Genomic DNA, 25,585 nt, shown 5'->3' with positions numbered 1-25,585 from the left:
AAACAGGGTTTCTCTGTGTAGCCCTGGCTGTCCTGGAACTCACTTTGTAGACCAGGCTGGCCTCGAACTCAGAAATCCTCCTGCCTCTGCCTCCCGAGTGCTGGGATTAAAGGCGTGCGCCACCACCAGACTTTTCCGTCTTAACAGATACATATATTGTAGTCATAATTTCTGCAGTTTGAGATGAACAGGAAAACTAGCAGACTCCTTTTTCCTTCTCTTCAATTTCACAAATAGAAGATTAATTTTTACTATATAGTTTAACAATCCCAGCATTTGAGTTCCTGTTTTGTTGAATTTTTATCTTTTCATTTAAAGGACATGTTTTATAATTTCTCTTTGATCATCTGAATTGCTAGCCTACCTGTTCCTGCTTTGTGGCCTTTGTAGGTTTGTTTCTGCTGCACAGTGTCCCGGAGCTGATGGTACATCTATGCAAGTGTGCTCATTAGCTGGTCCTTACACTCTGCCTGAGTCACTGTCCCTTTTATTTAATACAGAAGAATACAGCTTCTGATCTCCAGAGACAGAGCATGGCGGCTGCAGGAGCTATAGCTGCCTTCAGAGCATGGCGGCTGCGGGAGCTATAGCTGCCTTCAGAGCATCTGCAGGGCAATTAGTTTTTCCTGCACACTGCTGGTGTATATAGTTATTGTACCTATAAGATGTAAATTTTAATTATATCAGTAACAAGCACTACAGACCGTTGAACATGCCCAGTTATTGCCCAGCCCACATATCCTCTGAGAACCACATTCTCATTGGAACTTGTAGCTCCTGCATATTTTTATGCTCCCACACAAGAAACGCATAAGTGGGCATACTTATGTTTTCAGGTTGTGGTGGGATTGTTAAAGGAACTCTAGAAACAGGAGTCACCAGTGCTATCAAGAGAGGACCAAGCTAAAGTCAGAAAGGACCCTGTGGCCCATTGGTGGCCACAGACACTGCAGTCTCTTACTAGTGATGGTGCATGTTCACATTCATAGGACTCATTCAGTTGTGCACTTAAAATGAATGGGTTTTAAATTATGCACCTACTATGTCAGTGCAATCTTTTTAAAAGAAGCTTACCAGAATGTGGTTGTGTGAGGGGTGTGAGGTGAGGGAGAGGCAGTGCTGTTCTTTTGGAGAGAAAGGGTGAATGCCAAAGTCACCCGCAGGCTTAGGCTCAAAGCATTGGCTCTCCTAAAGTAAATGCCGAAAGACAGGTAGTCAAAGACTATTGGAAGCTTAGATGCTGCTCCTTGTGCCTTGTACGGGCTCAAGCCCAGGGAGGGTGGCAGGCCATGCCTAAACTCTGTCAGCTAGGCCTTTTCCTCTGCAGTGGCGTCTCAGGGATCCAACCAGCACCAGAACAACCACAAGTCCTTAACTGGATCACAATGGCACCCTCTGTGTCCTTAGGGAGAAGGAAGGGAGCCTGTGTACTCAACCACTGCCACAGATCACTCCCTCTTCACACCATCATTGGGGTTTAGGTTCCCGTGTGCAGCTGTTGAGGGGTACACTTCCCAGCCATACTGCCTAGGAAGGACTACCCAGCTCTGTAACTAGAATTCTGGAAAGAACTAAGACAACAGAGGTCACCAGCAGTACTCTAGGGATTGAAGTGTCAGGGTGTGATTGAGCCTAGCCACTGGAGACTGGCTGCAGCCAGCCTGAGCAGCTCCTTCACTAGATGCCTTGTTCTTAATGGTGTCTTAATGTCCAGGAGGGATAGGAGCTGCCTGAGGCCAGGAATGACCCTGAGCTCTTGAGCTTGCCTGTGCCTCTGGAGAGGAAGGAATGATAGACCGGTGTCTGCTGCCCCAGTGTAGGAAGTACTAGGGATCAAATTTAGGGCTTTTGTTTGTGCTAAGCCAGCACTCTAGCCACTGAACCACAAGCCCCATTTGTGGCCTTTATGAGAGAGCACCCATTGGCCCAACTTGGCTCTATGTCCAGTTAAAGGGGACCACTCAGCTGCAGAGGGGGCATTGGAGAGGAAGGGGGTCTCCTATGGAAGAAGGCAAGGCAGAGGGATGTATCAGAAGGGCTCTGTGGGAGCCCTAGAGCCTTCAGAACTAGAGGGCACACACACTGGGGTTTGGACACGGACCTTAGCCTTGTGAGCCTCGATTGCAAGAAAAGGAAAGAACATTCATGAAGCCTTTGCTGGGTATTATGGAGTGAATCTGGAATGTTCCCTGTAGCCTTATGCTTTAATGCTTGATCCCTAGCTTGCAGAACCCTTTTAAAGGCTCTGGGGATGGCACATAGGAGATGGGATATGGCTAATGGATGAGGCCACTAAGGCCTTTAAAGAGGGCTTGTGATGCTGACCACAATCTCTTCTTCCTGGTCAGCCATCAAGGGAAGAGCCTCTGCCCACGCTCATATGCCATGTTTTCCTCAGCACCACAGACCAAAACCAGGAGTCAGAAGAAATCATTTTTCTGTTGGAGATGAGAAAAGTAGTTAATACCTGGAACATCACGTGGCCATAGTAGGCGTCTAATAAGTGCAGCAGCTGGGGAAGACTGATTGGTCACGCACTCAGCTGGGAGGAAGTGAGGACACAGCTTCTGTGCCGCTGCGCTACTCCATGAGCTTACTTACTGGGATCTGTCTTAGGGTTTCTACTGATGTGATAAAGCACCATGACCAAAAGCAATTAGGGAAGGAAAGGGTTTATCTGTTTTACATTTCCCAAATCACAATCCACCAAGGGAAGCCAAGGCAGCAACTCAAAGCAGGCAGGAACCTGGAGGCAGGAGCTGATGCCGAGGCCGTGGGAGGGGTGCTGCTTACTGCCTTGCTCTCATGACTTGCTTAGCCTGCTTTCTTATAGAAGCCAGGACCACCACCCCAGGAGTGGCCTTACCCACGATGGGCTGGACCCTCCCACATCAATCACTTAAAAAAAAAAAATCCCACAGGCTTGCCTACACTGGGTCTTAGGAGGCATTTTCTCAGTCGAGTTCCTCCTCTCAGATGACTCTAGCTTGTGTTAAGTCCACAGAAACATTAGACAGGACAGGATAGTTACTGATTTACTGTGGTCTTTTGTCCAATCTCAACAATGAATCATGTGTAGTATACATTTCCTACAGGAAGTCTCATGTGAAGGCTGGTGCACCTGAGTTATAGAGTCTGTCTGTCCAGCAAGTGGTGTTAGCAGTTGTATACCTTGTCATGGGGGTTCTGTGTGGCTGTAGGTTTGTTTAAAGGTAAGCGGAGGGAGTAGTTGGGCATAGTGATGCACGCTTTTAATCCCAGTACTTGGGAGGCAGAGGCAGGGACATGTGTAAATTCCCAGCCAGCCTGCTCTACATAGCCAGTTCCAGGACAGCCAGGGCTGGGTATAGAAAGGCCCTGTCCAGAAAGAACAAGACAAGGAGAGAGGGGGCCTGGGGGAAAGCAACTGTTTCGTGGTAACAAGAAGTCTGAGCTCCCACAGCACTGGCAGCAGAGACCCCAGGAGCTGTGTAGAGCTTGAGGTTGTCTCACCAACTCTCAGAGACTCATACCTGTGGACCCTGTTCTTAGGGGCTCCTTGAGTTCTTAGGGACTCCCTGAGTGAGTTCTTAGGGGCTCCCTGAGTGAGTTCTTAGGGACTCCCTGAGTGAGTTCTTAGGGGCTCCCTGAGTGAGTTCTTAGGGGCTCCCTGAGTTCTTAGGGCTCCCAGGCTGCTGTGTCTGCTTTACACTGCTGCTGCTTTATGGGTGCAGTACTTCTTTTTCATCTGACTTGTTTTCCGTGCTAGCAGATAACTGCTTCAGACCCTGTCTTCTCGGGTTTTCTGTCAGCTTCTTCTCTGTGAAGTCTTCTTTGTAGTCTTGTTTTTGGCCCAGTCATTCTTTTTGTCTTTGAGTCAGGAGGGAGCCTGGTGGGGCAGTGTCAGTCTGGCTTTGCTGGGAGCATGCTCTCCACCCTGGCACGTGCTCAGTTTCAGAAGTGCTCCAGAGCTGCTGAAAGCAGCAGTGTCCGCCTTCCTGAGAGCGCTCTGTGCGAGCCTACCACTGGGATCCTGCAGAGCTGCGTCATAGCCTCCTACCATGGTACGTGCAAAGCCAGCTCTCTTTAGAAATCTGCCCCTTTGCTTTCTGCTCTGTGAGGCCGTGTGCTAATTCTAGAGTCTCCTATCTGTGTGAAGGAGGGATTCTGCCAGCACCAATGACCCACCCAGCTGCTGTCTACTCACGGCTCTCCGAATTCCTTGTCCTTTTATGAAGTCACACATTATTTAACAAGGGGCACGTGTTCCAAAGATGTATGTCGTTCGGCTGTCTTGCCGTGCAAACGTCACAGAATGAACGTACATGACAGTAGCTATTGCATCACCAAGGTCCTCCTTGCTCACTCGCTATACACACTCCACCATGTTGGGGTCTCCTCCACGTCTGTTTTCTCTAATGTGGTTAGTGCAGGGCATGGTCAGCTGTAAGTCAGTGCCCTCAGAGGCCACACAGGTGTCCCTTCTCTCTTCCTGCTGCTTTCTTAGTCTTTGGCCCCTTGGGCTCTGAGCATTCATAGCCACTCACAGATTTCTGTCTGATCTGTCTGTTAGCAGTACTTGACCATGCAATTATTTTTTTAAATCAAATTATCTAATCCTAGTTAGCAGCTGCCCTTTAGTCTGAGAGTAAAGCGGGCTCCAAAGCCAGGAGGTGACAGCTCTCCTGGTTGTTTCTCATGCCACCTTGGTTGCCAGGGTTACCTGCTGTAGTTCAGCATCTGGCTTATCTGAAGATAGCACCAAATAAATAAATAAATGAATAAATAAATAGATAGATAGATAGATAGATAGATAGACTGTCAGATGAGTTTCCTGAAAGAATTTACTATCGGTTATAAGGACATGTTTATCTGTTTTCCAGATGTTCATTCTGTATCTTGTAGTGACTTCCTCAGAGGTAGTAGAAGGCGGCATGGCCTTCAGGGCACCTGTGGCACAAAGGGTTAGTAGCTGTTGGTGTGTAGCTGTGAGTGTGGGGATCTCCGTCTTCTGTCTTTCACTCCTTTTTCTTTCTTACCTCCTACAAGGTAGATACCATCTTCCTGTTATTTTCTTGTGAGTAGATTATTTTCATGACAGCTTTTACCTCATGCATTAGCTGTAAGTGGGGATTGTCTTCGGTCAGTGCTGAGATGCGCACGCCAGGCCATCCCTAGACTTGAGACTACCATGGATCTGGACTAGAGCTAGAGCTGTTTTATCCCTTATGAAAACTAGAAATGAGCTTTTAGTTTGTGGTCGGTCTTATTTGACCAGCACTTTCTCCAGCAGGAACCTGGTGAGGCTTGGAACTCTGTGGTTGGTTGTGTGCCCAGAGGGGTCTTCCTTTCCCACTTCTGAGAAGCATCCTGGCCAACTTGGTACTCAGTGGTAATTGTTCTACACTGCTTGCCTCTGGTACCTTGCCTGATCTGCTTGTATGGGTTTTTCCTGTTCTGACAATTTATACACTTTGATTAGGAGGGGGGCTGTTTTTCTGTGCAAGCATTAAGAGCTAGTTAGGGACCCTTCCAAGGCAGGATGTGGCCCTTTCTGGCTGCCCTGGACAAGGTAGAGTTGTGTATGGTCCTAGCAGAAGGCAGGAGGATCGATAAGGTACTATACAAAGGAGGTAGCCCCAGATAACTATGGTGACAGCCAGGACAGCATAGAGCAAGAATTGGCCAGTGGAGGCTGTCATCGATGTGAGCAGTACCTCCTTCAACTGTTCTGCAGAGTAGGCCTTGAGTTTCCTCAGCTGCTCTTCCCTGGGGGCGATTCCTGACACCAACATTTCCAAGTGCTATTCAGTGTCTCGGAGAACAGAAAAAATCATGTGGATCACTTTGGCTCTTTCCTTCCTAGCCCAACCCAAGGTACAGTGGCTACCTCAGTGAGCATTGCCACAGGCTTCCTACTGGTCAGTACCATGGCTCCATTCCTGACCTTACTGTTCCCATTGTCTCCTGTGTCCCTGTGCAGCCACAGAGAGGGTGTGAGAGGGTCTCTAAGGGTGGTACTAAATGTGCCCTTAATCAATGGCTCCCTCAATGGCAAACTCCTCGGTGCCGGGGCCAAGTGCTGGCAGAGTCACACAGGCACATGAGCATGTGCTCGTGGGCAGCCCACCAGTTTTGGAGATAGTGAGGAAAAGCTGGTTATGTGAGGGTATTACTGGTACTAGGAACAGATTGCCGTTTCCGGGGCTCAGTCTCAAACAGACCCCATCAGGAGCCAGCACAGAGCGTCCTCTGTTCCAGAACTCCGTGTAGGAAGTTGGAAATGAGAACCTTCTCGCCCACTCATGACCGGAACTTTCCCACAGTGAGGGTGGGAGGAGGAGCAGCCAGTACAGGGGTGGGGGTGGGGGCATTCAGAGGGCCTGATACTGTCATGTGAGTGGCATCTGGCCTCCTCCCTAGGTATCTCAAGCCTCAGAGTGTGTTGTGCCCAAGCCTGCCCTTCACTTGGGAAGTAGACATGCTGGGTTTGGATGAGATCTTCCTGAAACAGGCCCTGACTGTGTGCTGTGTGTCCCTTATCTGCCAGCTGTCCTAACATCAACACAGGCCACTAACCATGCTTGCTCTCTGCTAGTCCATGAGATGGAGGCTAAAAGGGCCTACCTCCACCTGTGCCCTACATGGTAGTGAAAAATATGATGAGTGCCCAGGAAAAGGCAGCAACTATCGGGTGATGCAACCATTCATACCATTGCCTCTGCTGTATATCAGGTATCCATATAAAGGATTGACAGGCCAGGCATGGAGGTGCACACCTATAATCCTAGCACAGGAGAGGCTGAGGCTGAAGAATTAGGGGTTCAAGCCAGTCTCCAGTATATAGTGAGTTTGAGGCCAGCCTAGACTACATGAGACATTGTCAAGAGAGAGGCAGGGGAGGGGAGGGGGGGAAAGATAGATAAAGGTAATAGCAGTTGAAGGCAGAAAGATATAAGACAAAGCCATTCCTTTATTGGCAGCTTTACATATTCTGTAGGCCCTAAACATCGAGAACAAAACCTGTAGGCCCAGGAGCATAGGGACGCAGTATACCAGGATGTCCCAGACACAGCAGCATCCATCTCTGGGACCCTTTGAGTAAGGGCCTAGCCCTTCTAACAGGAAACAAGATGCTGGGCCTTCTGTCACTGCCCACTGTGATCTCTGTGGGTCCTTTTGAGGCCTAAATCTCCTGCTATCTCCTTAGCATAGCCCTGCCTGGCAAGGTCAGCCATCCTCTGATGGGGAAAGGAAGCTGGCAGTAGTTGGTCCTTCAACTGTGTCAACAGTAGAAAACGGACTTTCTTGGGTTCATTAAGTAGTCAAGCCCTGGCATCGCTGGAACATGCCTCCTTGTATCACACCAGTGAATATTTTGATGGGAACCCATCAGAACAGTGGGGCACTTCTGACAGAATGGCAGTACTTTTTCTTCCCTCACAGTAGTTGTGAAAAGGATTGACACGCCAAAGGCCATGTCAGTGGCCTGAGACACATGCTTGGATACCACAGCTCCACACGGAGATGCAGCAGGGGAAAGGATGAGCCCAGAACACCGCACCCAGGCAGGAAAGTGAGGTAGCCCCAAGAAAACAAATGGGAATGGGATGCACGTGGGGGCCATTGGACCACTGCTACAAATGAAGGCATGCCACTCTGTTGACAGCAGCACTTACATATCAGCACAGAAGCCATAAGCAGAGTGTAAACTACACAGAAAAGCACAGACAGTCGTGCAGGCCCAGCCCGAGGGCGAGAAAACTCCATATCATAAAAGCAAGGTGCCCACTGGATTACAGACCAAGAGTCCACCCGCTCCTCACTGTTCTGTGTTACTGTGTGTGTGGGGGGGGGCATTTATGGGAGTATGCTCTCTCTCAACCATGCCAGTTAAAGAGAATGACCTCTGAATTCAAGGCGTCAAGTGTGGCAGCAGGTGCCTCTACCCACTGAGCTGCCTCCCTGGGTCCTGTTTTTGTTTTTGGAAGCCAGATCTTGCCAGCAAGTTCAAGCTGATGTGGAATTAAAGATCCTCCTGCTTTCGCCCTTGACTACTGGGTTTGTTCATACCCACAGCATGCTTGGCTCTTTTCTGCTTCTTGTAGTTTGAAGATGATTTTTCTTCCTCGCTGTTTGAGTTACATGGGGTCTCTGGCAAAGACCCAATCAGAAGTGCAGTGAGGGTTCAGTTACTGTCCTTATGGTCCTCCCTGTCCTCACTGTCGTCAAGGCAACAGTGGCCAGTCATTACTGTAGTCAGCAATCCATATGCACAGCAGCAAAGTGGCTGTGGCCACCCCTCATTGCTTAGGTGTGGTGAGAGTTCCGCTTTTCCCACTTTAAGAGCTGATCCTAGAATACAGGAGGGCGTGGCAGGGAGAAGAGAAGAGGTCCTGAAGCTACTTAGGGTAATTTATACCTGTAAGTTCAAGGTCAGCCTGGGGGAGATGGTGAGTTCTTGTTAGCCTGGTTTGTAGAGTAAGACCCTTACTCAGTACACAGTAACGTAACAACAGTAAGAAGCAGCTAGCCATAGGGACAGCTACAGAAGACTGGGAGAGCACGCTTGCCGGTTACTGCGCTGCTCTGTGCTCTGTGGGTTGCAGGCACAGGGCTTGGAGAATGAGGCATTGTGTGCCCAGCACACAGTGTGCTTTCACAATGTGAAACTGTGAACTGGTTCTTTGTGTGGGACTTGGAAAGCTCCTTACAGATGGCCTTGGGAGTGGACCTCAGGCCTTCTGGACATGCTGGCTAACCAAAGACATATTCATTCTGATGCTTCCTTGAAACTCACTGAAATGAGCAAAAAGAATGAAAGACCAAGAACAAGATCTTTTCTACAAAGAATCTGAGAGAAGCCATAGACCAGAGAGGATGTCAGCCAGATGGGAGAGAGGAGCTGTGGGTAGTTTAGTCTCAAAAAGCCAGGCTCTTGTGGAGCAAGACTGGCTTTTAGAGATGCTTTTTGTGAGAGCATTTGCTTAGAAGAGTGGGGTCTCTGGTTCGTTTGGATTGCTGTTAAAGAAACACGAGAGCACTTCCTGGGGAGGAAGTGGGACTGAGGAGCCCCAGCCTCATTTTTCTGTAAGATCTAGACCCTCACAGGGTGAGATGGGCGGGGCGGGGGGGCAGGAGATGCTGCTGCTGTATAGCTGACGTCTGAGCAGTGTTGTCGTGTTGTTGTCCTCCCTCCCTCACAAGTGGACCAGAGCAGACACAGTGGGCCGTGCACGCCCAGCAGATGACTGGCTCGCCTGGGAGGAGGCTTTCTGTGGCCCAGCAATCTTCTGGAGGCCAAGCTAGAGAGATGGCTCAGTGGATCCGGGGTTGCTCTCCTAGAGGACCCAGGCTTGAGTCGCACCTGTCCTAGGGGTTCAGCATCCTCCCCTGGCCTCCAAGGGCACCAGGCATATACATATGGAGCACAGACATGCTTGTAGGGAAAGCATCCATACACATCACTAAGAGAAAGAAGCAAGCACTCTGGAGGCTTTCTTACCTGAACTACCCAGTTGTCATTGAGTTGTTGCTGCTTAGAGACTCAAACTGGCCATGACACATAGCATGGCCCTAACTGTGATAAAACAGAGTCTTGGGCGAGCACCAGAGTTCACTGCTGGCATGTGCTGGGTTCTGTCACGAATGATGCCAGAACCTCACTTCTAGATGAAGCCTGTAAGAAGGTGTGGTACGGAATGGTTCTGGAACAACATCCAGTTTGGGTCAGTCTTGCTCCTTCCTTAAGAGGCCCCATAGAAGTTGGGGTATACCCCAACAGTGATAGAGTATTTGTTCAACATATACAAAGGTCTGGGTTCCATATCCAGGACTACAAATAATAGTGATAAATACAGGAAGTCATTCAGAGCCAAAGGGGTACTCATGTAGACACTAAGGGAAGGAAAAGAATAAAAGAGAAACTTAGAGTTAGCTCGAAAAGAATTTCATATGGAACCGTCTCTGTTCACCAAAAAAAAAAAAATCTACAAAAATAAAAAATATACCAAAAACATGTTTAAACAATGTCAGTAGACCAAGTGAGCTGGAGAGCTGAAGAAACTAGGTAGTAAAATTTATAGCAGGAGATTCCCTCCACTTAGGAGCATCAAGAAATAAGACAGATAATCAGTCTCCTATAAAGCAAGCAAACGGGAAAGCATGCTATATGAGAAAAGTAGAGTGCTTGGGAAGACCTGGGGCGAAGGGCCAGGACAGCAGAGACACCGGTTGATAGCCAGTGGTTCCTGTCCAGATGTGGAAAAGAACTATTCTCCACCAGTGTAAGGGAAAGTGAAAGCAAGAGCTAGCTAGCTGATGAAGGAAGGAAGATGTCTGTTCTGCTCTTGTGAAGAGGCACCATGACTAAGGCAGCTTATAAAAAGCATTTAATTTGGGGGCTTGCTTAAAGTTTCAGAGGGTTAGTCAGCCATGACAGAAAGCAGAGAGGCAGGCCACCAAGGCAGTAGCTGAGGGCCTTACATCCTGATCCAAGGGCATCAGGCTGGGAGAGACCTTGAAGCCCGCCCCCAGTGACACACCTCTCTCAACAAGGCCACATTTTGCCTTTCCCAGTTTATCTGCTAGGTACTATGCATGTAAATCTATGAGCCGGTGAAGGCCATTCTCATTCAAACCACCACAGAAGGAGTAAGTTTGTATGCTAAAAAGAGCAGGACCTATGCTAGGCGAGGCAGAGCCCTCTGAATGTGTGACAGCATGCTTTTATGTAGTGACTGGTTGGTCAGAGGCTGGTCAGAACTACACAGTAAAACCCTGACTTAAGAAAGATTGTTTCTGCATGGTTTTCCCATAGATATATATATATAAGTCACTCTTTTGTTGACAGGAGCCACAGTTTTGAAGAGCAGATAGAAAAGCGTCGCCCACATTCACGTGGGACCAAGTTGCTGTGCACAGGATTGTAAAGCACCTGGATATAACAAGCTTAGGACAGGCACAGTGTCCATGGGGAAAACCTCACTGAAAGCCTCAGTGCCTGAAAGCAATGAACCCTCAATTCCTTTTTTACTAATTTGCCAACATTAATGTATTTGTGAGAGTGAAAGTCAGAGATAAATCCTGAACATAGTGGTCACACCTTTAGTCCCAGCACTTGCAGGGCAGGCAGGCAGATCTAGTGAGTTCCAGGACAGCCAGGACTACTGAGAGACCCTGTCTCAAAAAACAAATAAAAAATAAATGGAAGAAAGAAAAGAAAAGAAAGAGAGTCGGGGATAGCTGTGGGAATGGGTTCTCTCCCTTCCCCTGTGGGTTCCTGACATTGAACGTAGCCCCTCAGACTTAGAGACAGGCGCTCCGTCTTACCTACCGAGCTTCCTTACACACAACCCCAGACTGTGAGACTAAGACTGAGGGTCTAGAAGCTATGGTTACAGAAGAGACTATGATGATATGAAATTATTAAATTGGCATTTGAAAGGAATGGAAAAATAAGTTCTCAGTTCTCAGAGACAGGCATTTATAGATGAATATCTGAGTGAATAAAATGAAGAGAGATGAAAAGGCCAAGCTTTAATCACCTTGATTAAATTTGAGGAAAAAACAGCTTAGAATGATCTTACTAACAGGATAATTCTGAGCTTGCCTGTTTGCAGTTAGATGAGAAGTAGCAGCCACGGTTATTACTATGACTGACTGTGAGCCCTGTACCTGAATGATAATGGATTTTCCATGGGAATGTAGGTCACCTGCTATGTGTGCACACTGGGACTGAATAGTCAGGTGCAGCAATGGCACATGGGGGAGGGGTGTCTTATAATAAGCATAAGAAACATGGGAGACAGCAAAGGGAAGACACTGTATCAATCCATGTGGCAACCGGTTTGAGTTGGAAAAGGGATCTGCCTTCCAAATGCTGGGATTAAAGGTGTGGCGCACAACCACGGAGCTGCCTTTATCTTTTAAAAGATTCATTTTAGTGAATGTATGTGTCCGTGTTCACAGAGTTCAAAAGAGGGTATCGAATCCCCTGGAGCTGAAGTTACAGGAAGTTATGATTTGTCCAACATGGGTGTTGGGAGCTGACTTCAGGTCCTCTGGAGATGCAGTAACTATTCTTATCCACGGAGGAGCCTCTTCAGCTCCAAATGGTTTACCTTACAAAATTTAGCAATAAAGCACTACACTTCGCAGGTGGATCAGAGGAGGCGGTAATTGTAATTTCAGGGTCTGACAACCCTCCAAGAGCGAACAGCAGCTCCACTGTTACCATGGACCTATATATCTGCTGTGTTCTGATTATTTTGTGACTGTGGTGATTAACTTCATTTTATTTTATTTTTTTCAGTACAGAGTTTCTCTGTGTAGCTTTGGCTGTCTTGGATCTTGTTCTGTAGACCAGGCTGGCCACCAACTCATAGAGATTCGCCTGCCTCTGCCTCATTAGTGTTGTGATCAAAGCCTTGTGCCACCTGCTGCTATGATAATTAATCTTGGATGTCAATTTGATGGGATATAGAGTCACCGTGGAAAAAAATCTCAAGTGTGTCTAAGAGAGGTTGTCTAGACAAGGTTAATTGAACTGGAGAGCCCTACCTTAAATATAGGTGGTATCATTCAGTGGAGTGGGGTACTAAACTGAATAAAGAGGACTGAGGAGAGCGAGGATCCTTCCCTCCCCTGCCATGATAGACTGCCCCTAGAGCCGAACTCTGTCAGACATGTCAAGGCACATAGACGCGTCCCTAATACAGATGCCACGACTGCGGTCCCAACAGTAACCGCCTCAAGGTGACTGGAGGAGACCGCTGCATCGCAGTGTGCACACAGCACTCTGCCGACGGGGAGAAGGGCTAGAAGAGACAGACCGAATGAACACGTCTACAGTGCGAGCTGATTTTTAAAATGTATATGGCTGTTTTGCCTGCTTGTATGTCTGTGTGCCATCCTGATGCTTGTGGAAGCTACAAGAGAGTGTTGGATAACCTGAAACTGGAGTACAGGTCAGGGTGAGCTGCCATGTGTGTACTGAGAATTGAATTCATGTCCTCTGGAAGAGCAGACATGCGTTAACCTCTGAGCCACCTCTCTAGCCCCTAGGGTACCAATCTTTATTTTAAAGCTATTTTGTGATGAGAGGAGCCAGCAGTCCTAGCAGAAAGGACTGAAATGACTGGGGCAGGCTCACCTTATGCATCTCACAGAAGCATTAAGTCAGGACAAGCCAAAACAAAAGCAGATCCCACAATGACAGCACATCTAAAGGAACTCAGGAACCCGTTAAGAGTTCCCACTAAGCCGGGCGTGGTGGCCCATGCCTTTAATCCTAGCGCTTGAGAGGCAGAGGCAGGCGGATTTCTGAGTTCAAGGCCAGCTTGGTCTACAAAGTGAGTTCCAGGACAGCTAGGGCTGTACAGAAAAACCCTGTTTCGAGAAACAAACGAACAAACAAACCAACAAACCAACAGTTCCCACTAGGTTGGAGCGATGGCTCAGTAGCTAAGAGCCCTGGCTGCTCTTCAAGAAGACTCAGGTTTATATCCTAGCACCTATATCGTGACTAATAACCTGTAACTTCAGTTCCAAAGGATCTCACACCCTCTTTGTTCTCTGTGGCCACATGTGTTTGTTGCACATACATGTTTGGAAGCAAAACATTAACACATAAAATAATAATAAATTTCAAAAAGCATGCCTAGTAACCAAAGCTGAAGTAATTTGTGTGAAACCAGCCACACGGGACTGCAGTCTGAAGCATAAATATCCGTAAGTGCACACTTATGTAAATGAGTGACTCAGTAAGTAAGCAATGGAGAGAATAAGTAACTATCCCCACAAAGAAACCATGTAAGGAGATGGGTAGGTTTATCTGACCTGGGCACCAAACAGTGTAATATACCAAAACAGGAAAAGATAGCCTAGGCTACGGCATCTGAGTCAGTGTTACTATTGCTGTGATGAACCACCATCACCAGAAGCACCTTGAGGAAACGGTTTATTTGGTTTATATTTGTACATCACTGTTCATCATTGAAGGAAGTGAGGGCAGGAACTCAAGCAGGGCAGGAACCTGGAGGCAGGAGCTGACGCAGAGGCCATGGAGGAGCGACACTTGCTGGCCTGCTCCCGTGACTTGCTCAGCCTGCCTTCTCAGAAACCAGGACCACCAGCCCAGAGATGCCAGCCCCCATAATGGGCTGTGCCATCCCCAGTAAATTACTAATTTAGAAAATTCCCTACAGGCTTACATATGGAGACATTTTATCAGTTAGGGTCCCACCTTTGAGATAAATAACTCTAGTAGGAAAGTTGACATATAAGTAGCTAGCATACTAAAATGAAAAATCAAAAGTGTCATAAAGCTCACCAGTGTTAGCCTTTGGCTTGTTTGTTTCTCTGGGTAGCCCTGGCTGTCCTGGAACTTACTCTGTAGGCCAAGCTGGGCTTGAACTCAGAAATCCACCTGCCTTTGTCTCCCAAGTGCTGGGACTACAGGCGTGTGCCATCACTGCCCTGCAACACATGTCAGTTTTGACAGACAAGGAAAAGTTGTTGTAACTGTGCCATTAGTTCAGAAAAAGTTTGGGCACTTCATTGGACATGTGCTTTATAGTCTAGATTAGCCAGAGGCAAGGCAGTTAGCACTTGTAGGCAAAGACAGTTCCATATTCCTGAGCTCCAAAGAGCTAGCCTATCTCCAGACTCCAAAGACTCCATAAATGTATTTAACGGTCAGTAAGAGCTGAAATAAGAATGCCTGATTTTGACAGTGAATGAATGAGCAGAGACTGAGTTAGCGTTAGCACCCTGGCCAGCTTCACCTGGCTTGGTAAAACTCCCACCTAAACATATATTTCGCCTGGAGCTTGTAAGAAATACTATTTTTGTGAATATGAATATTCAATAAATATTTGCCAAAATAAAGCTTTTCTGTACTGTCAAATATCTTATGGGAGGGGCATGTGGGTTGAGACAATGTCTCTATAGCCTCGGCTGGCCTGGGATGCTGTGTGTAGTAGACCAGGCTGGTCTTCAATCTGCCTGCTTCTGCCTCTCAAATACTGGGACTAGAGGTGTGCACCACCACTCTCTACCTGGACCATCAAACATCTTAACAAGATTGAATAATATTCAGAATACAGTAATTTCTCTAACAAGACTGAGACTAAATCAGAAACCAATAAACATACCCAGAGGTCTGAATGTGATGGCATACGCCCACAATTATAGCTGAGGGAAGGCTGTGGCTGGAAGAGTGCATGTCCAGTCTGGGCTATCTAGTGAGACTTTGTCTCAACAACCAAAACAAAATCTGGAAAACTGGCAGTTATTAAATAACATCCTTCTATATAATTTGTCAATCAAAGAGAAGTTCAAGATAAATCAGCAAACTTTGTTCAGACTTTATGTATATGGGTGTTTTGTCTATATAATGTCTGTGCCCCATGTGTGTGCCTGATATCTGCATGGGCCGGGGAAGTTTGCTGGGTTTCAGGAACTGAGTGACAGTCTGTTGTGAGCTGCCATGTGGGTTCTGGGAACTGAACCTAGGTTGCCTGGAAAAGCAACTTGCACTTCTAACAGTTGAGCCATCTCTCTAGCCCCCAGGAAGAAGTTGTTGATGTTGTTTTGGACTGGAATGAAAATATAGTATGTCCAAATTGGTAAGGTGTCATGAGTCATGAAAGCTGTTTAGAAGTTTAAAGACTAACCTCCATATTGGAGTGAATCTGTGTGTTGAGACAGGGTCATGTAGTACATACTGACCTCATGTTTTCTGTGTAGCCACAGGCATCCTCCCAGTGCTGGGCTCACAGGTGCTCACCAAATGGCCAGATTGGATTGGGGTTTTTGTTTTTGTTGTTGTTGTTTGTTTGTTTGTTTTTTTCGAGACAGGGTTTCTCTGTATAGCCCTGGCTGTCCTGGAACTCACTTTGTAGACCAAGCTGGCCTTGAACTCAGAAATCCACCTGCCTCCGCCTCCCAAGTGCTGGGATTAAAGGTGTGTACTGTCTGTTTACCTACCTTATTTTCAGGTTTTTTGCTTGCTTGCTTGCTTGCTTGCTTGCTTGGTTTGTTTTTGTTTTTGGTTTTGGTTTTTTGGCATACCCCTGGCTGTCCTGGAACTTGCTCTGTAAACCAGGCTGGCCTCCAACTTAGTGATCTGTCTGTCTCTGCCTCCTGAGTGCTGGGACTAAAGGTGTGCACCACCACTGCCTGGCTCTTAAGATTTATTTTGATTTTATGTAGATGAGTGTTTTTACCTGTACCACATCTGCATTTCCTGAAAAGGTTAGAAGAGGGAGTTAGAGCCCCTCAGAACTTGAGTTATCAATAGTTGTAATAGTTGTCCGCTTCCTTGTAGGTGATGCAAATTGAACCCAGGTCCTCTATAAAAGTAGTCAGTGCTCTTAAACCACTGACCCATCTCTCTGGTGCCTAGATTTTTTTTTTTTAAGGCACAAACCATTAAACTCTATTTCCATATTAGAAAAGGGGGCTGGAGAGATGGCTCAGCTGTTAAGAGCACTGGCTGCTCTTGCAGAGGTCCAACTTTGGGTTCAGCTCTTTGCATCCACATGTTGGCTTACAACCAATTATAACTCTAGTTTCAGGGAATCTCGGTGCTGGTACTACCTTCTGACCAGGTGGTGCACAGGCCAAACATTTACACACACAAAGCTTTAAGATCTGAAAAAGTTTATTTAAGAAATTACAAGAATCACAGCACCCATGCCTGTAACCCTGAACGCTTGGGAAGCAGAGGCAGAGGGGTATATCCAGTGCTGAGCAGTGGGTCAACACAGAATGTGAGTCATTACATAAGAAGCCATGCATCACACACACACACACACACACACACCTATAGCCCCACCTCAGAAGTAGATAGAGACGAGAGAATACAGGGCTTGCTGGCTTCCAGTGAGCTGTGTTGAGAGGCAGAGTCAGCCTCTGAGGAGCAGGTGGAGAATAATGGAGATCACCAAGCGGTTTTTCCTGACCTCTACACTCATACACCCTGCGCGCCCAAACACATGTGCACACACATGCATATAAAGTAATCTTTAGAAAAATTGCTGGAAGCCGGGCGTGGTGGCGCACGCCTTTAATCCCAGCACCCGGGAGGCAGAGGCAGGCGGATTTCTGAGTTCGAGGCCAGCCTGGTCTACAAAGTGAGTTCCAGGACGCCAGAGCTATACAGAGAAATCCTGTCTCAGAAAAACAGAACAAAACAAAACTACTGGAGCCAAAAGCTTGGTTTTACCTGCCTTTAATCCCAGGTTTGTAGGTGCGGAACACCTGCACAGTGGACAGTGACGCTGGTTTTTTATATGTGTGTATGCGTGTGGAAGTCAAAGGACACTTGACCTGTTACTTCTTGCCTTCCCCCTTGCTTGAGACAGCCTCTTGTCATTCACTGAGTGTGCCAGGCCACGTGACCCTTAGGCTGTAAGGATTGCCCTGTCTCTGTCCCTCATCTCCCTGTATGAGTACTGTGACTTTGATTTAATAACCTGTGGGGTCTGGGAACAGAATAATTCATGAAAAGAGTCTGATTAATTTTTTTAAGTATATATTTTAAATTAGATTACAAAGGAGTTAATTACTATAAGGTCTTTTCGTACATCCTTAGTTTTCAGGTCCCCCTCCTCCACAACCCTCTCCTGTTTCCTCTTCCCTGGCCGACATTCATGCTTAGACCTCTCCATCCCCAATATTTCTCCGATCTACTCTAATATCATGTGCTCTACACCCCTGCCCCTGCCCCTGCATGAGATGTTTTCTGTCTCATGGGGTCTTCCTAGTTTCTTAACCCCTACAGACATTCCAAATTAAACATACAAGTTCGAAAGGTCACAGTGAGGATTTGCATATGAGGAGAATGTCTGGTGAAGGTCTTCTGAGCCTGGGCTGCCTTACTCAGTGTATTTTCAGTTCTAGCCTTTCTTCTACAAAGTCATATGTCTTTATTCCCCAGTGTACCCACATTTTCATGGTCCGTTCATTGGTTACCGGGTGTCCTTGATTGTGACTGGAGCGGCAGTGAACATCGCTTGCCAGTGTCTCTCTCTGTAGTTTGAATCAGAGCCCTCTGGGGGCTATGCCCGGGTATGACGTAACAGGGTCACGTGATAGCTCTATTTTTAGTTTTTTTTTTTTTTGAGAAACCGCCACAGTGATTTTCAAAGTGGCTGTGCCACTTTAGATTGCCACCAACAGTTGCCACGTCTTTTCTCCCACGTCTTTTTACCTGCACTTCTTGTCACTTGTTCTCTCAATGACAATCTTTCTGACGAAGGTCAGAAAAACAACCTGAAATGTCATTTCTCCAATGGGCAGGAATGTTGAACACTTGTAAAAAACTATTTACTAACAATTTGTATTTCTGGGGCACCCATGTCAGGTGGCTCACAACCTTCCGTAACTCCATCTTAGTGGATACAGTGCCTCTGTCCTCCTGCACTCACCAGTCCATACTCACAGAGAGCTCTCTTTCTCTCTCTCTCATCCACACCACATACAATTTACATGAATAAAATTTGAAATGTAAGAGCATTTTGTCTTTCTTCTTTGGTCTGTGCATGTATCTTGGGGTGCTTTTTTTCTACTTTTTTCCTCTAGCAGTTTCAGAGTCTTAGGTCTGCCCGTTAATCCATTTAGAGCTGAGTTTTGTTCAGGGTGAAAGGAAGATCTAGTTTCATTCTTCTCCTGCATCTATCTGGTGTTCCCAGCACTGTTTTTTTTTGTTGTTTGTTTGTTTGTTTGTTTGTTTTGTTTTTAAAGATTTATTCATTTATTGTATGTAAGTACACTGTAGCTGTCTTTAGACACTCCAGAGCAGGAGGCAGGTCTTGTTATGGATGGTTGTGAGCCACCATGTGGTTGCTGGGACTTGAACTCAGGACCTTCGGAAGAGCATTCGGCACTCTTAACCACTGAGCCATCTCTCCAGCCCCCCCAGCACTGTTGTTGACGATACTTGTTTCTCCTGTGTGTGTTTTGGTATCCTCATCAAAAACCAATGGCCATAGTTCCATGGCCTCTCTCTGGATCCCTGATTCTGTTCCATTGATCTGTGTGTTAGCGCCATGCTATTTTTGTTACTGTAGCTCCTTGGTACAGCTTGAAATCGGGGCTGCTCACCATCCAGCGTACCCTTTTGTTTAGGATTGCTCTGGCCATCTGAATTCTTTTGTGCTTCCATATGGGTTTTAAGGTTGTTCTCTGCTGAGATGAGAGGGCGTTGGTATTTTAATGGGGTTGCACAGGGTGTGTCAGTTGCTTTTGGTAGGATGGCCCGTGAGCATGGGTCGCTTCCCTTGTCTCGTGTCTTTCCCCTTCTTCAGTGCACTAAACATTTCGCGTGGACATCTTTCCCTCCCTTGATTAGTTTTATTTCAACGTTTGTTTCAAGGCTGTTGTGAATGAAATTGTTTCCCTTATTTCTCAGTGTGTCTGGCATTGGTTAGAAAGACTGTCGACTCTTTCACTAGCGTTGTGAAAGTGTTTGTGAATTCTCGGGGTCTTCTGCATAAAGACTCAGCCCCCCTGCAAATAAGCAGACTCTGACATCTTTCTTTTCTATTTATGTCCTTTTTATTTGCTTCTCTTGTTTTATTGCTTTAACTACTATTTCCTGTACAATATTGAATATGAGTGAAGAAAATGTATACCCTTTTCTTGTTCTTGATTTTAATGGGACACTTGGAGTTCTCACTGTTTGTGTGTTAGCTATAGGCTGTGTGTATAGAGCCTTTATTAGGTTGAAAAGTCCTTCTCTTTGGAGTTTCCTAAGAACTTTTTTCAAGAAAAGATGTTGGAATTTTTGTCAAAAACCTGATCATATGGAGCTGGGGATTTAGTTCAGTGGTAAAGTGCTTGCTGGGCCCTGGATTCAGTCCTCAGCTCTGAAAAGGAAAAGAAAAAGAAAAAAAAACAAAAAAGATTATGTGACTTTTGTCCTTGATAGCTTACATTTATTGATTTACATCTGTTGGATGGTTATCCCAGCCTCTGTGGAATAAAGGATGGTCTTTCTGGTGTGCTCTTTTCCGTGTCCCAGCTGACAGGGACTGTGAGGGCATGAGGGAAGGATAGACGTGTAGGAACACTGGGCTCAGGTGGGAGGAGTTAGCTGGTCCCCATAGGCCACCTCTGTTGGTGCCACTGTAGCCTCCTGGAGGAGGACGCTGGGACGCTGGGCTTGCTAGTGTTTGCACCACTGGTCAATTGTTCATAAAAACTCACACTTGGACCAGAGGAAACTTTGCCATTCCAAGCCTGACCCAAGGAAAGCATTGGTTCTCGGCACAGTTGTGCCGTGCCAACAATACATTCACTCAGGATCTTACCCATTCTTTGCCTACCCAGTCAGAGTTTTTCAGCTCCCGGCAGTTCTTGAATTCAGTTTGCGAGTATTTTTGTTGAGACTATTTGCATCTCTGCTCACCAGGGAATTGGTCTATAATTTTCCTTTATTGATGGTGTTGCTAGTGTCTTTCCTAGCTTTATAAAAAGTGCTTGGTTATATTCCATCCATTCCTCTTCCCATTTCATAACCAGTGTGGTATTGGCAGTGTGGTGGTGGGCAAGGCTGCCTTCTAGCTTATGAACTAGTTTGAGAAGCACAGGCGTTACTTTCTCTTTAAAGGTCTGCTAAATTGCCCAGTGGATCTTTCTGGGCTAGAACTTTTTTTTAGTTAGCGGATTTTAATTTTTTTATTAATTTTTATTTCTGTGTATAAGGGTTTTGCCTACATGTGTGTATACCATATGAAGTGTCCACTGAGGCCAGAGAAGGGCAATGAGCTCCTTGCAGCTAGAGTAGCAAATGGTTACCAGCTGCCATGTGGGTGCTGGGAATCAAACCTAGGTCCTCGGAAACAGCAGCCAGTGCTCTAACCACTGGGCAATCTTTCCAGCCTTCTTACAGATCTGCTTAAATATTTCATCTCAGTTTAAATTTGTTAGGTGATATAACTAGAAATTTATACTTTTTAAAATATTTCCAGTTCAGGAGAATATATGTTTTTAAGGAACGACCTAGTGACTTTCTAAATTTTATTGTTCTTTGTTATAATAGCTTTTCTTTTCTTTTTTTTTCCTTTTTTTTTTTTTTTTTTTTTTTTTTGTCTCCCAAATACTTGGATTACAGGTATGTGCCACCTTACCTGGTTTACCTGGTAATTTGAACCTTTTTGAATTTGTCCTTAAATTAGCAGTTAATATCCATGGCATATCCTTGGTTTGAGGGAAGGCATGAGTCTAATGCCATTTGGGAGTCAGTAAAGAATAAGAGAACCACAGTGATATTCTGTCCACAGTGGCTGTGTGTGTGTGGTTGGGATGGTGGGGGGAGGGGCATGCATGCAGAGCCTGCAGCACCGGGAGCTTCCTGGATCAGCACTGTGTAAGCAGCAGTGCCCTGGCTGGAGACAGCGTATGACCCGGATCCCCTCCTGGCACTGTTGGGTCCTAAGCCTGTTGGATCTGATTCTAACAGCCACAACTGCTTCTCGACTTTTTAAAAGTGTGTATGGGTTCACTTGCTGCTACGGAGTTGGTGTGCACTTGGCGTCCCTCCCGTGTCTGTTGAGAGAGCACTGCTGCTCTCTTCACCTGTGTGAAGTGGCCTCTGTGTAAGGGTGCTGGGCCAGGTCGATGCAGTGCTCCCCTTCGGGGCCCTTCAGCCCCGGCGCTGGGATGTAAGTGTTCTTCCCCTGCTCTAGCCAGCACTCGGTAGTTGGCGTCTTTCCTGTTTGCGAGTGCTTATGTCACACGCCTTTGAGAGCACTTTCTGAAGAATGAAATGGAGCCGGCTCCATAGCTGCTGTCTGCACTGTCTACTTGCTACTTCTTTATCATTTTATCGGCAGCATTTGTTATATGTTTAGTGTGCCTGTTTTCAGATCACACATGCCATAGCTGGATGCTCTATGTAGCAACCGCATCCCATTTTGGATTTGTATTTTTCTTCCTCTTCTTCCTCCTCCTTCTCTTCCTTCTTCTCCTCTTCCTCCTCCTCTTCTTCCTCCCCCCCCCCGTCCCCCACCTTCTAGGATCTCACTTTGTAGCCTAGGCTTGGTTTCTTGATAAGTAGCTATCCTCAGTCTTCCTTTTATTACAGTCTAAGTCACTGTTTTTTTCTTTGGGCGCTGGTCTGGTGGCCGTCTCAGAGGTCTGTCCCCACTGTAAAACTCAGCATTCTCTGGTTTTCCCTAAAAGTCCATTTTTAGTTTTCAGCCTTCACATTTACAACATGGATGGCTTTATATCTTGGATGAGCATAGGCTCAGGGGTCCCTTCCATGTATATTCTAAACAGCACAACCTGTCTGTGAGAGAGCCTGTTCACTGTCACAGGAAATCTGTGTGTGCCTTGCGTGCCTGAGGTCCACTGTGCATGAGGCCATACCCTGTGTGCGTTGTGCCCCGCTTCATCTCCACGGTAACTTCCCCGTGTGCAGCGTCCTGTGCTGGGGCCAGACGCCATACACACACAGGTGGGGCCTGGGTGCTTAGTGCGTCCTCTAGCTTTGTAGTTCCTGAAGCTCCATGCCCCTGCCCTGGCCCCAGTGGAATCCCAGCAGGAGGCAGTTGGCCATCAGGCTCTCCCTCTGTACAAGTGGAGCTGGCTGGGAGTGGCTTCCCCAAGGAGTCTTGAGGCATGGGAATTGCTTTCCATTGAGCCAGCTATATGGCAGGAAAGCAAGACTGTAATTTCATGTGTGGTGTGGACCATCACTTGACACCCGCCATCAGTGCTTAGCCACTTTTCTTTCTCTCTAGTGTGGCCTCTTCCTGTGTGATGCTGGAGGAGGCAACCTGATGGTCCCCTGACAACTGTTCACCTCAGCACCAAGGAAGCAGATGGCAATGTCCCAGACACAGGATTATGAATGCAGAAGCCATCATGTCGATGAGCAGGAGCCCAGGATTCCGGGGTCAAGTACCAGGTAAGGAGGCAGCATCCACTCCCAATGAGTCATCCCGGCCCTGGGGACATGGGGGGAGCAACTGTTCAGAGCAGAGGTCGTGTTGGCTCACCTGTGGGAGTTCTCCCAGTCTGCTCACACCCACGTGCACTGCCTTCTCACCGTCCTCCCAGTGGTCATTCCTGCTCCTGTCTCTCTAGTCCAGTGTTCTCAGCACAGCCGCTCACTGCGGTGATCCCTGCACACTTGACAGAGGCCAGCCAGCTCCTCCCCTCAGAATGTTGCCGTGTGGGCTGCACATACAAACTTCGCCCATTTTCTTGGGCACTCTGGGCATCCGTCCATACAGACACCAGTAGTCATGCCTCTTTGTTTCTGTTTCTGATGTGCAGCTTTTTATCTGGAAATAATTCCTTAGTAACAGAAAAAAAAAAAAAAAGAAAAGAAAAAGAAAACAGTCCCAGAGATGTCCATGTGTTCTTGCTCCGAGTTGTCACCATCAGTCATCTGTCCTTTCTGAGTCACTTTAGGCAAGTCACAAGTGTTCTGCCTTAGGCCTTAAATGCTTGAGTGTGTGTCTGTCAGGTGACTCACATAACCAGGACACAGTCACTGATCAGATCTGATGTTGACACAGGCTTTGATCTCTTCTGCCACACTGAACCATAGAGACCATGTATTCCCAGTTGTATGTATAGCACTTCTGTCCCCATGTAGTATAGAGTCCGTCAGCCAGTTCTGCCTGCCTCTGCCTTCTCACCCTCCTTAGCCTTGTCCAATCTAAGTGGTTTCCACAACCTTTTCATGACGTTGGTACCCTTAACCAATATAAAAATGGTCTTTGTACTCAGCTGGTTAGAGTACTTACCCAACAACACAAAGCCCTACACTCTACAGTACTGCATGAAATGGGCCTGTGGTCCCGGGAGATGATTCCAGTGCTTGGGAAGTAGAGTCTTCAGCTGCATAAAGCGTTTGACGCCAGCTTGGGATGCGTGAGACTCTGTCTCAAAGAACAAAAAGCAGTGGATGGGAGATGACTTAGCAGTTAGGAGTGCTGGCTCCTCTTACAGAGGACCAGACCCCTAGCACCCTCATGGCTACTCACAACCATCTGTAACTCCAGTTCCGAGGACTGCAAAGCTGTCTCTCTGGGCTCTGCAGGCACTGCCCACACATGGTGCTCAGGCATAGTAAAGCAATACCATACACATAAACAAACAAACAGAACTACTAACAACAACAGGGCTTATGTGTATACCCACCATAGTTTGCCAGACCCTTAAAGGGTTCAGGCAGGTACCTGCTGGGTGGCTGCGCAGCTTAGAAGTTAGATTTTTGATGGTAGGGCAAGGTAATACCCTGTACACATCACAGTTCATCTTCAGACTTCTTAAAAATCTTTTGCTCAGTTTTTCAATACCAGGTTTTGTTGTTGTTTGTTTGTTTTGTGATCTGAGTTAAATGCAGGGCCTCATGGATGCCAAGCAAGCATTCTACCACAGTGTTACGCCCCCAGTTCCATAGCCCACGGTGTTATGTCCCCAGTCCCACTGCCCTCAGCGTTATGTCCCCAGTCCCATAGCATGCCAGTCAGTTTGGAGTCTAGACTTGGGTATGGTGTGAAGTATTGACCTGACTTTCAACTCTAAAATGATCCAATTTTTTTTCCCTTTCTTTTGTTTGTGTTTTTGTTTTATTTGTTTGAGACAGGTTTTCTCTGTGTAGCCCTGGCTGTCTTGCAATTCTCTCTGTAGACCAGGCTGGCCTTGAACGTAGAGCTATCCCTCCCTCTCCAGTGCTGGTATTAAAGCACCCACATGGCTGCTCACAAGCATGCCCACAACCCTGCACCACTGTGGCTGGCTGGGACCCGATTTCTTGGTACCTGAGGCTCTGGGGTACTTTAGCTAACCCATGTGTTTCATTGACTTCTTTGGTTGTTTTTTGAAATAGAGTCTCTCTGTGTAGCCCTGCCTGGCCTTGAACTCACAGACATTCTCCTGCCTATAGCTCCTGAGAGCTAGGTGTATGTCAGTCAATCTCAAACATTATCACCAAATAATCCTTGCCCACTGTATCTCCAGGTGGGTCAGCAGGAAGCCACCAAACGTCAGTACTTCCTGCTGCTCATAGGGTTGAGTCCTGCCTCAGTGAAGCACTGTGAGCAGCTCTCCAGCAGCTAACAAACGTGCTTTTCTTACCCACTTGACTCGCCAGCGCAGGACTGTTAGACCCCGAGCCACACTGTGTGCAGGCTGTGCTTTCCTTAACTCAAGGTGCCCTCCCCAACTTGCTCACTAGGCCTACACATCTATGTGGCCGCTTGCTGCGTCTCTCCCTTTCTTCAGAGTCCGCATAGTCCATGGGGCTTTCCAGACTGCGCTCCCCGTTTTTCTGAAGCCACTCACTGTGGACATCTTTAGATCACACCCACGCCTGGCTTTGGGTGTCAGTCCTGGGCTTCCCCCCTCTTGTGCCTTTTATTCTCTTGAGTATTGTGACTGAATGTTGCCCCCCAGGAGATGCCAAGAATGTTCCTAAAGGGCTGGGTTTCTGCCCACATGCACAGGAGTGCACTGCAAAAGGAATAAAACCCCATTCTTTGTGGAGAGAGGATCATTGAATTGCATTGATTTAAAAGGACGTTTTAAACAAAACTAAGACTTACATTTTTAAAAAAGGGATTAAGAGATTGTTCTGTGC

General features: G+C 47.0%; 1 protein-coding gene across 3 annotated transcripts in view; it reads left to right on the top strand.

Moving 5' to 3' along the window:
- Arhgap39 (Rho GTPase activating protein 39) overlaps positions 1-25,585 on the top strand; it is an 88,412-nt gene that overhangs the window by 26,501 nt on the left and 36,326 nt on the right. For all 3 annotated transcript variants that reach the window (XM_021216852.2, XM_029547747.1, XM_021216853.2), the window contains exon 2: positions 22,734-22,900. In XM_021216852.2, coding sequence (XP_021072511.1) covers positions 22,815-22,900 — 86 coding nt within the window. In that variant the 5' untranslated portion in view covers positions 22,734-22,814. The remainder of the gene's footprint in view (positions 1-22,733; positions 22,901-25,585) is intronic.

Source organism: Mus pahari, chromosome 17, assembly GCF_900095145.1.
Source record: "Mus pahari chromosome 17, PAHARI_EIJ_v1.1, whole genome shotgun sequence".
In the NCBI taxonomy this organism is placed as follows: Eukaryota; Metazoa; Chordata; class Mammalia; order Rodentia; family Muridae; genus Mus; species Mus pahari.
Note: the sequence above shows the minus strand (reverse complement) of the source record. Positions and strands in the feature narration are given on the sequence as shown.